Raw genomic sequence first — 12,443 nt, 5'->3', positions numbered from 1 at the left:
AGAAATCAGTTTCTTCATGGGTTTGTACTGAAACTTGCATTTTCAAATTCAGGTAATTTCAAGTGTATCTGGAATTACTTTTCAAGCTGAAGATCATCCGTATCACTTGTAATCCACACATCAAATCTCCAGTTCAGATCTTCCATGTGCTTTCAACAACTACCATGTTCAAATTACATTTACTTTCATCCTATCACTTATTCTACATACATAAGTCTTACTTGCTTAGGAATTATGACAACGAATGAGCAGTACATAATTCAAGAATGACTGCACTTAGCAAGTAGGGAGAAAAAAATCATATCACATACTTGTTTTTTTCAGGTTTGTGCCTTTTTCAAACTTAAGACTTTCCACTTCACTTTCTGTTGCTTCATCTTCTGTTGGGGAAGAGTGGTCATTTTGAGATGGGACATCCTTGGATGTCTGCTGCAGGCCCTCTGTTTTTCCACTAACAGGTGAAAGAACTTTCTTCTGTGGCTGTTTAGGTTCATTTGGAGCATTTAGGGGAATCAAAGGCTGTAGAGGCTGAAGAGATATGGTTCTCATTTATTATTGCTCCATGGAAATACTCTGTTTTTAACATTTAACTTTGAGATTATTTTTACGACCGAGAAGTTAAACAATGAAAAAGATTACTCATAAAAGCAAGTTTTTTTCAAATGAGTACTTAACTGACTTAGAAATAACTTCAGACATGAAACTGCAACAATAACTAAATCAAAAATAATGAATAGCCTATACCTGTACGTTTAAGGTCTCCTTTTGCAGAACTACAGATACACCCACAGTAGGAGCCATATCCAAGGGCAACTGTGGCATCTTTTGTTTAGCTCTATTTGGTGGAACAAGGACAAATGCTCCTTCTATTGTCACAGGGTGCTGATCAATTTCCGTGCTTCCCTTCTTCAGTAGTCCAGACAGGGGTATTTCAGTGCTTCCAAGAGACTGGTCACCACAGCAAAGATGGATCTGTATGACATACAGAAGTACCAGAATGTAACTGGCATATGCATTTCCACCAGAACTGTCTGTCAAAGCTCTGCTAGAGGCAGCAAATACAACAAAAATATCTTCATCCCTCGTCTAGTCCCTATATGCTGACAACAAATATTTTGAGGAGTATATTTCAATGCAAAGCAGGTAGGATTTGCCAAGTACTAGCACAGCATCAGATCATTGCTGGCTGCCCTCTGATGACCTGTCATGTCATCCATTCTGGATGACAAATTTAGTAGCTTGTGCTTTTTAAATACACTACAAACTCTTGCTCTTAATGTGAAATGCACAACCATGATGTACAGAACAAATAAAGCAAGTTCTCTGAAAGCTCTGTCTTTACACATATATTTAGACTCCACTTAAATGGCAAGGATATTTGGAATTAAGTCACCACATTCTTAATTCTTTATCAGGATCATTATTCCTTTCTCAAACCTTGTCTCAACTCTTTCGTCCTTCCGCAGAATAATATTTGCCCATCTAAGTAAAGGAAGGATCTTAAAATTTTAGAAGTCACTCAGTGAAAGTTAATTATTGAAACTTACACACTTTTTTAAAAAAGCAAACCACAGCATTGTATTCTGATCCTTAACATTTAACATACCTTTTTTTCCAGAAAATGAATACATTAATGCCAAGAGGTGTAAAACTATGTGTATATACATATGTATATTACTATATTAAGGATCAGACTACAGTGTGTACATATATTAAATACTTTGTTTCAAGGCAATAGGCTAGGGTAAATTCCCAAACACATCAGTACCCATGTTCCTCCAAGCATTAGAAGAATATTTCAAGTTAACAAAAAAAAAATTAAAAGTTCCTGTAACATTTTTAAACTAACCTAGATAACAAAACTAAAGTTGTGTATACAAGTTCAAATCCTATAATCCGGTACAGGCAAGGAAGAAGAAAAAGACAACTTTAGAGGGCCCATACTCAGAATTACATTCTATAACTGTCTTATTTACCAGCTGTGTTTAGAAACCCTGTACTATCCTCAGCAAAGTTGTCTAATTTTGTGATCACTTAAGTGTAAGCCAAAGCAGATCACCATAAACACTGTCTGTCATATTACATAACATTCAAAGTTAAAGCAACAAGTTGTTGCTATAGATAAGCCACATCCACTAACAGCCCAAATATTGCTGTAGCGTATGTAAAACAGCATTTGGCTGAGAACTGGTGGAAAGCCAGACCTCTTATTATTCACAAGCCCTGTTGATGGCATGGATTATAGAACTTATTCAAGAGTTCACTCCGTGGCTGGCATGGATGAGGTTCTAACAGGCAGCACTAATCAGGGCTGTGGGATTGAGGTGATCTGATTTCCAAGGAGGCTTCAGAGCACTCAAGAATGTCCTGTTTCATTCATTCTACCTTACATCATGATGTGGAATCCAGTTCACTACATACCCATCATTTAAGAAAAAAAAAAAAAAAAAAAAGAAAAGCACTTCATCTACACAGAAAACTTGCTGCTATAGCATTTCCCTCATTAGTATGAAAACCAAATTATAATACAATCTTGTTCCAGAAAAAAATATTTTCTCTTTCAACCAGAGATAGATTCTGTTTCTTTTGTTTTCATCATTTAATTTGTTTTCTATTCACATTTGAAAACTAAACACTTACCTGCAATTTTGACTGTGCACAAAGATAAACTTGAAGAACATCAGCTGTACTACGTATTCGAACTGAAGCTCTTTCTGGCTCAAAATTTGGATTAATTAAATCAGTGAAAGTTTCGTTTGTTACGTCATTTCCCAGTAACGAGTAGTAGAAAAAAAACTCAGGCTGTCGTTCAGGAAGCTTCATAGTACTAGGAACTAACTAAGAGAGAAACAAAAAAGAAGGCATCTTTCATTACTGTACAGCTACAGCAAACTTCAGGCACTACCTTGGAAACTTAAGGGCTTATCATGATCTCACACTTCTGAGCAGCTATCCTGAACCTCAGTTTACAGTTCCAACAAAATTAAAAAGAAAGTTTTTGTGTTAACATTCAAATAGAATTCAAAAACAGTTACCAAGGACACCAGAAACTTTCAAAATGATCCCTTTCAAGCTACTAGCAACATATACCAGAACCAAGGGCTGTAAATGATACAATATAATCAATAATGGCAAGCCCGGTACAAATATTCAAGAATAACAGCACCTCCACGAAGTATTTATAGCATAAATAAATTCCGTATCTAATATGCATTGTTATAGCATAACTTACGTGACTGAATAAAACATTGGAACATTCAAAAACAGAGCTTCTCCCTCCTTTAGACATTGCAACCGTTGAGTTCAAATGGCACAAACTGCTCTGGAGTGATCAGTGAATTTATTTCACACACCCCTGTAATTCTGGCATTTAAAGTTACATTATTTTCTCTGAAGCGGATAAGACCAAGCAAAGTTTGTCATGTACTTTGAGCTATCAATAACTCCAGACCATTATGAAAGTCACAACTTCCAGCCATCATAACTTGGGCAAGCCTGTACTTTGAAATCAGACAATGCAGAGAAACCTGAAGAGTGTATCAGTGTTGTGGTACAGCACAGCTTGGACACAGCAGCTGTCTAAAGCTGAATTAATCACATTAGCCTGACACTTTATCCAAGTTGTTAAGTCCTTCCCTTAAGCAACATATAAACTCTACCACTTCATACGGACTGAATTTAAAAGGTATTTAATCTTTCCAGAACTTTTGCATATGGCCAATACATTCTATCAAATACTAAGATTTATCAGCTTTCAGATAGGCTTTTACTTTGAGTTCAGTTTTTAACAGCTGTACAAGTAGAAAATTAAGCCTACCATACAACTAGCCTGGAAGAAACAGTCACTATATTTAGCTGCTGTCCTCTGGACTTTCTCTGAAAAATAGCAAAGTATACAATATGCCTGAGAGCTTCCCCAAAGCACACTATTTCTGTCTGAGTCAACCAAATCCTTTTGACAAAATAGCAGGGGCTTGAATCGTTTAACATGCAGGGTGACCAGGAACCTGAAACCCTGTATTGTTGCACTCTTCAAAGAATATATGTCAAACAGAAAACTGAAGCCAATTCCTAAGTTCAAGATCACCTTTGGTTCTAATTTTAGGCAAACTTTTCAAGAGCCAGTCTGGTAAGGTTTGAAGTTGGCCCCTTTCCTTTAGGGAAAGCAGCTCTGATGGTGAAGTTTAATATTCCAACATACTTGCTATATTGACATTTTTACATTTTTGTAGAATAGTTCATAAGGTAAATCTGCTGTGGTCCATACACATTTTTTTAATGTTACAGTATAAATTATGCACTTTAATGTAATGCATAATTTAAAATTACAGTTTTAATGCCTCCCCCCCAATTCTGATCTTTCATCTCTAATTTGACATATAAATACTACATAAATGTTTCAAAATTCAATTTTTTATTAATTCAATATTGGGACAAGGCTATTTATTACAAGCAACAAGATAAAGTTGTATCTTCAAATATCCTAGAAATTAGAAACAGAAATAAGGCATAGGAAGGCAAAAATACAGGCGTATTTCTATAGTACTTCTTTAAAACTAAACTGGCCATGAAACAAACCTGTTCCAACTGTGTGGCAAATGCAATGGTTACAGACAAAACAAAGTAGTCTCTGCAACACTCTGCTGGTCCAATCTGATGATAGCCCTCTTCTTCAATCAGGACCGGTACAATACTTTTAGGGTCTAGTCCAGAAAGAAAGGCAGACACTAACAGGGAAGAAAAAAATTAGTACCTTAGGATGTTACACAAGATTCCTTCAGCAATTGATAATCATAATTTTACCTTTACTTACCTGTAATTTCTCTTACCACACATGTAATGAAGATCTTTTGATTGTTTTCAAAGCATTTCATCAAAGCAAAAGTTTAAGTATACTTCACAATAGCTACTTTTTTTTAGATAATTTCTATTCAGTGGACACATTGTTTTGCACGCTACTATAAAGAATGTTAGTTTAATTGTTACAATGACGAGAAATTAATTTCATAGGCTGAATCCATCACACTCTTTCTTCTTTGACTTGTCAAAAGAAATGCAAGACAGTAATTGCATACGACAGACTAACTGTTGACACAAGCATGATGTTTCACTCCACTGAGCTTTTGAATATCTCATTTGAAGACTTAGATGAAGTCTTCAGCGTATAAAATAGTGGAGACTTGCATTATAGGTTTTTATAATACTCTAGAAAATAGAGGAAAATGGTCACAACAGGACTCAGATACAGGTGAATGGGATTACAGGGTGCCAGCTCCATGGTCACTGTTTCTAATGAGCTAGCCTCCAGCAACATAGAGGTATTTAAAGTAAAGCCAGTTAAAAAGAGCTGTAGTTAACTTATTTTAGTGTGAGTTAAAATCATGCCACTTTACATACACCATGGACTACAAGCTGACTGGTGAAGTCACTGAACAACAAAAAGCAGCATTGATTTTCTCACCTGTATTTCTTTATCAGAAGGAAAAAATAAAAACTGAACAAATATGCAATATGAAAAACACCATCTACTGCCTATGGATCACTGCTTTCCACCTGCAATTGCAAGATCCTGACAGCCCATATGCTTTCAACTTCTAAAAATGAACTCTAAAGTGAAACAAGTGAAATCTGAACTCTTGGTCAGACTTCAGAACCACCGACTATTAAACAGCTGAGACTGAAAAGACACTTCACTTAGTGTAACAGCCAGTTCAATTCCTGGGACAGGCAGAATTTCTAACATCTGCTGTTTGCCCCAGCCAGGTAGCCCAGTAGCCTCGATACATCTAAAATCATTAAATTCACTTATGATCCAATGTAATTTTGAAACTCATCTTCAGAGCTAAACAAACAGAAGAGCTCTTGAAAGCAAGGCAACATGGAAACCACAGTTATTTGTAGAGCTACAGTAAGACGGTATTTAACTAAATAGTTTACACATACTTTGAAACAGTAAAATGAGGCAATCAGAACTGAATTAAATAAAATAATACTTACAAAAACATGTTATACAATGTATTTTATGCACTTTTAGAAGACAGGGCATGCAGGGATTGTAGTTGTACATAATGCACACTTAAAATACCACTTAAAATACATATCTCTAGTTTCCACATCCTACATTTTTTTAAAAAAAGATACAATATAAAAATCGGGGATTTAAAAAAAAAGAATGACTACTCAAGAATAAACCCTTTCCATTCTAGTTTACCAGTTACCACTCCATAGTACCAGTAATTCAATACATTTCAAAGCACCTCAGATTACAGCAGACTAATAATCGCACAGCTCTTTTGGTGAGCCAAAAGGCACAGTTTCAGACACTGTAAACATTAGACCACTCAGGTCAGTGAAGTGAAAATCGAAGTGCATGAATCCAAAAAACAAGAACATCCCATTAGCTATCCAACAAAACTAGAACTGGGTGGTCTAGTGTTGTCATATGCAATGCTTAGAACATGAACCTTAAACCTGTGAAATTCTACATGCTTGTTTTCCTCCATTGTGTAAGTATGGCATTGACTAATTTTGAGATGGTAAAAACACAGGAGGCTTGCAAACTTGTTTGACTTCTATCTCCACAGAAAAAAAGAAGTGGAAGACAGTGCGGGGCAAAAGGAGAAAGAAATTCCTATATCGTCTACCAGTGTCATGACAGGTTAGACAGCTTGTAGATCAAAAGATCACAAAATAGGTAGTAGAGGCAAGGAACATGATCGGTTATATATGATTTGTATTATAAACTTAAGAGTATGTAAAATTCCTGGTGCTTTGTTGTGAACATGAAAGGATGAAAGCTAAGTAACTAAACTCCTTAGCTACTCCTGCAATGTGGCTGAGAAGACAAAGTCAGAGCCAGAAATCTTGGAAAAACACTGCAACTGAATATTTTGTTTTTACAAAACCACAGATGTAGATGATGATGATAAGCAAGTTACTAATGCAGAATTGCAAAAAAGTTACCTTCAGGGCAGGAACACAATGTATCAGAACGAACGCAGGAGAAAATACACCAGTCTAACGAACACTCAGTTTTTAAGTGGAATAGATTTTTGGGTGGGGGAAGGTAAATACATGCTTTTTTGTTTTAAACACAAACTTTTAAGGGGATTTAAAGAAAATAAACAACTCAAAAAATTCCCAGACACAAGACTTACTGATCAGCACAGCACAAATGAAGACACTGGCTACTGTATTATTGTTAAGTAATACTCAAGTTCTAACAGACTTGACACATTTCACTAATTATTTTTTGAAAGAAAAGTACAAAGGAATCAGAACCAGAATTAGTCCCAACAGTTAACTTAGTGTAGATGCTATAAATATTTCTTGTAAATGAACACAATGTGAGTGGCTCAACTTGACAAAAAAAAAAAAAAAAAAAACAGAAAAGAAAAGCAGTCTACCCAACAAACAGTACAGTACCCTACTGTAGGACTTGCAATTTCAAGTCCAAACTGCTGAAACTGCTTTCTGTAAAGCTTTCTTATTTCTATGTTTACAGAACTTTCTAAAGCCCTGAAATCTAACCAGAGTGAAATGCCATTAGTACCAAGTCCCTGATCCTGATTTGAAAGACCAGTAAGTTTGCATCTCAGTCCACCTGAAATCACACTATTACCAAAGTAAGAAATCCTATGAAGTTATTATCACAAGGCATGTTTTCTGTATGTATCATTTAGTGTTAGTTAATGCTACAATATAAAAAAATTCTCTTCAGGCTCAAACAACATGTCTGCAACAAGCGATATGTTGATCTGTGTCACGGGAACACCTCTAATTCAAAGCCAATAACAGCATGTTACTTACCTCTCCCTTCTCTAGGGGGTGCTTCCTTTGCTTTAAAACCATCCACCAATGCTTTTGTATCAGTTTCCAACACCACACCTACTTGTATTTCGGATTTAAATTTAGTGTACTTGTTACTAAGCAGAGGGTACCATTTTGGTGTCTGCATAAACAAAAACAAAGGCATTTTAAAAGCAGAAGGATAATTAAAATACGGTTACAGAGAGCAGATGTGCTCTAGCATTTCTACCTTGTCACTTACAGAAATGTACCTTGGCATTCGTTTCTAAAATGAGTCTGTTTTGAGTACACTACTACACTAAATATGCCATAGAATGGAGAAAGAGTTGAACATTCTTTTCAACTGATCGGCACAGTAGACAAGTTAGCAAGCAAAATACACCATAAATCTTCACTTAGAAAACTTCCAAGTTTTCAGCTGCAAGGGTGCAGAATGCATTATATGAATCACAAATCCTTATGAATTGTGATTTAAAATAAGAAACCAGGGTCAGGTCATGATCCATGTCAGAATTTTTTTGATCAAGCACAACACAGAATTTTTATGAATGCTTTTTATATAGACAATATTATATGTCCCATGTCTGTCCCTCCCCATCCAACCCCCCTGCTGTGTAAGGGGCTAGAACCCCTATGACATCTTGCACAGAAACCCATTAAAAAACACAAGCACACACCAAAAGCAACTTCAGGCTCTAAAGTCTTGATTTGATGGAGACTCAATTCACTTTCTCAATAATAACTTGTAAAAACTTACTGAAGTAGTTGGTAAGTGATAGCAATGCTTAAATACGTTGCTTAGAAGTGTTTAAATTCTCAAATTCAGAAGTGCACAATTTTTTTTAAATATACATACTTAGCTTTCTCATATTGTAGATCATTCTATTAAGATTAGTACAAAATTGCTTTTGTTTGCCCATGTTCTTACACAGTCACTTTATTTTTAAAGAGATCTTAAGTAGGACTCATACTCCTTCAAAACAAGACTCAGAAGTTATGTCTTTGCCTCAATTCAGATTCTACTTTATCTGTAGCAGCACTGTTGTGAAAACATCAATTGGTAAAGTCTTTATACCTGTTTCTTTTCCTGCACAGCCCTTAAATCAAGTACAATATAGCCTATATTCTCTTTAGCTGAAGAGACAGGATCCAATGCAAAACACTGGAGTTTGATAGGTGTACGCTGCAGCCTGTAAGAACATTTCAGTTGAAATCCAAGATGCTGAAGTTATTTCTGCAATTAGCTCACAAAAAGTATTTCACAAGTTTCAAGCATATCAACAACAATTTATTGAAATTCATAACATAGCTAGTTCCAACAGGTCAGCAACTGAGTTTTCATGCCGAATTTTTGGAAGTTCAGTGTAGCCACAGAATGAGCAAATGAATAATTTTATAAGAAGAGTTTCTTGGGAATCTCACAAAGCCTCAAATGCTATTAATAAGAACAGTCATGTTAAATAAACCCAATCTCATTGACATGCAAGAAATAAGTAATGCAACTTGCATTAAACTGCAATTACACTTGTGAGAAAAAGAATTTTGCAAAGCACCTAGAAGTTCTTAAAAATATAGATGAAGCGTCTAGCATAAAATACATTCAGCCATTGTTCGTTCTTCAAAGTTAATATAGCCTTTTGAACTTATTTGACACATTAAAGTACTACCTCAATATTTTCAGTCAAAACCAATGCAGGTATGGAGATCAAATCCAATTTCTCAGCTTTATTTGAAATCTTCAAAGAGATTTTATATAGGCTTTTCAAGCTTAAAGTTAACTTAATTCTGTGTCATAGAATACAATACATAAGGGAAGCTTGAATCCAATGCTTAAACTATAGCTTTTCTCATTTGACTTTTTTTTTTTTTTAAGTACTATAAATGGAAGCTTTAGAAGCTTTTAAACTCACTTATCTTTCACACATGACTTTAGTTTGCTGTGGAAACAAAACGGTAGATCAGCATATAGCTAAAAGAAGGCTTCTAAGAAAAAAATCAAAAAAAGCTCAAGTGAAAATAATACAAACATTGTATTTCAGTAGCTGTAAGGACAAGAAAAATAAGTTGAACTCCAGAGCAAATTTAATTTACTTCAGATTTAACTTTCCACTGTTACCTGTGCTGATGAAGTGCTTTCCTATCAAGTTCCCAAGCCAATTCAGTAGCAAATTCTGGCTGATCAGTATGCTCTACAGGATCAGTAGCCAGCTGTTCACCATCAAACTTGGCTTCAACTATAAGCATGTACTTTGGTCGTTTTGGAAAATAGCGCCCTGCAACAGAGTGTAATAGCAAGACATCATAATTTAAAAAAAAAAAATTGAGAGCTCATAATTTCATATTAAATGATTACATAAAAATATTTCCCATGTTTCTCATATCTTCCCTGATATACTCTAAAATTGTATTTTAAGAATGTGTTTTTACTATTTAAAAGTTTAAAACAAAGCATTTGTGAAGCACCCAGAAACACTGATATATTAAGTAACATATAATAATTAACATAATTAAGAATTATAATTCATTATAATTAATAAACCCAGCAACCAGTATGATTTAATTTTGATAAATCTATGACGAGGAAAAGATCAAGCCAACAGGTAACAAACAGGAAAGTTTAAACATTCTTCCTTCATTACAGATTTGACCACTGTCTTACATCAAAGCAGGGAACATGACCTCATGAGCATAGTGAAAGGTGTTTTTCCAGTTACTTGTGATTTCAAAAAAAAAAAAAAAAATTATTGGATTAACAGAATGTTTAGGGTCATACCACGTGACAAGATGAAGGGAAATGGCCTCAAGTCGCACCAGGGGAGGTTTAGGTTAGATATTAGAAGAAATTTATTTACTGAAAGGGTTCTGCTGAACTGAAACAGGGTGCCCTGGGAAGTGGTCCAGTCACCATCCCTGAAAGTCTTCAAAAGACATGTAGATGTAGAGCTTAGGGACATCCTTCAGTGGTTCAGTAGACTCATCAGTACCAGGTTAATGATTGGACTACACAATCTTAGAGTTCTTTTACAACATGAATGATTTTACGATTTGTCCTGGATTCATCACCATCCTATATTCTGCTTAATTTCAGTGGCAAAATGAATTGTTAAGATTTGCATATGTCACCAAATGGGATGGGGCTATATGCCTTTCAGAGGACAGAATCTTAAGTTCAATTACATTGGCAAACAACATAAGTAGCCAGAGAAACAGAATCATAGAATGGTTTGGGTTGGAATAGATCTTAAAGACCTTCTGATTCCAGCCCCCTTGCCATGGCAGGGACACCTCCCACCAGCCCAGGTTGCCCAGGGCCCCATCCAGCCTGGCCTTGAGCACCTCCAGGGATGGGGCATCCACAGCTTCTCTGGGCAGGCTGTGCCAGCGCCTCACCGCCCTCTGAGGGAAGAGTTTCTTCCCACTGTCTAATCTAAGTCTCTTTTAGTTTATATCTGTCACTCCTTATCTTATTGCTACACTGCCTAATAAAAAAATAATTGTGTGAAGTAGGTCATAAAATAAGGTGGAATAATAGAGCACGTTACAAACAGCAAGCGCAGACACGCCCCCAACAACAGCAACAGCAAGCCCTCACTGGCACAGCCAGGCACAGACGCCAGTACTCACAAACTTATACGCAGACCGCTGACAGCGGATGGAGAACGCCCGCCCACCGCGAGGAAAACCCTACGGAGAGCGCCCTACGGAGAGCGCCCGCCGCCCCGCTCACCTTCCAGGATGGAGACGACGATCAGCAGCCGGTCGGCGGCCCTGGGCACCATCGCCCCGCTCCGATCGGATCCGGACCCGCTCCGCCCTCGGGGACAACGGCCGCCGCCTCACGGCCTTTTAAACGCCAACCGCCGCCTCCCGGCGCACTTCCGCCTGGCAACGGCGCGACCCGCCCGCACTTCCGGCAGCTTCTTCCCGCCCGGTGATGGCGGGGAGGGGAGAGGGGCAGCCATGGCGGCGCTGCGTGCGTCGCAGCCCTCGCGTTATAAACTTCCTGCTGTAACGCTGAGGCGTTACGGCCCTTTTCCTTGCATTCTGTGGCAGGGCAGTCTGAATAAATTCTAGCAAAACGCAATGTTGTCGCTCCTGCGTCGTTTCTAAGGTGTTGAATCTTTTATGTGAAGTAGTAATTCAGCAGTGATAACAGGAGTGTGTGCCACCAGTATCTTAACTTACACATATTACTTTTTCTTTTGACTTTATAAGGCAAAAGAAGACCATGTTAATTTTTTATTATTATTTTCACATGATAGACCATAGTAAAAACTCTGTCCTGACACAAAAACCTTCAATTTAAATACTACAAATACTCCAGAAAATACCACTGAAGCACAACTTCAATTTAAATACTACAAATATTCCATGAGTTGCAATTATAAGGAGATGGAGAACCATCTTCTTTTGGCTGCAGTTGATCCTGGTACTGAAGCACTGTTCAATGAATTTTCATAATTCCAAATAGAATGTGTGAGTTGTTTCTGTCTGGTGCTTTCTGTCATGGCACCTTCTGTTGTACAGCACTGCATTTGATACTACAGCCCTCTACCTCATGTTTGCAGTCATGGTTCTTATACTCTTTAACATTATATAAGCTTCTGAAAATTAGGTCCTAAATATTTTGGAAA

General features: G+C 36.9%; 1 protein-coding gene across 2 annotated transcripts in view; it reads right to left on the bottom strand.

Annotated features, from left to right (window-relative positions):
* Positions 1 to 11,711, bottom strand: part of CEP120 (centrosomal protein 120) — a 39,916-nt gene extending 28,205 nt beyond the window's left edge. For both annotated transcript variants that reach the window (XM_038170631.2, XM_038170632.2), the window contains exons 1-8: positions 11,537 to 11,711; positions 9,926 to 10,082; positions 8,885 to 8,999; positions 7,810 to 7,951; positions 4,579 to 4,727; positions 2,641 to 2,838; positions 745 to 972; positions 312 to 528 (exon numbers count right to left, since the gene is read on the bottom strand). In XM_038170631.2, the coding sequence (XP_038026559.1) occupies positions 312 to 528; positions 745 to 972; positions 2,641 to 2,838; positions 4,579 to 4,727; positions 7,810 to 7,951; positions 8,885 to 8,999; positions 9,926 to 10,082; positions 11,537 to 11,588 (1,258 nt within the window). In that variant the 5' untranslated portion in view covers positions 11,589 to 11,711. The remainder of the gene's footprint in view (positions 1 to 311; positions 529 to 744; positions 973 to 2,640; positions 2,839 to 4,578; positions 4,728 to 7,809; positions 7,952 to 8,884; positions 9,000 to 9,925; positions 10,083 to 11,536) is intronic.
* Positions 11,712 to 12,443: the final 732 nt, after the last annotated feature.

Source organism: Anas platyrhynchos, chromosome Z (genome assembly GCF_047663525.1).
Source record: "Anas platyrhynchos isolate ZD024472 breed Pekin duck chromosome Z, IASCAAS_PekinDuck_T2T, whole genome shotgun sequence".
Lineage (NCBI taxonomy): Eukaryota > Metazoa > Chordata > Aves > Anseriformes > Anatidae > Anas > Anas platyrhynchos.
Note: the sequence above shows the minus strand (reverse complement) of the source record. Positions and strands in the feature narration are given on the sequence as shown.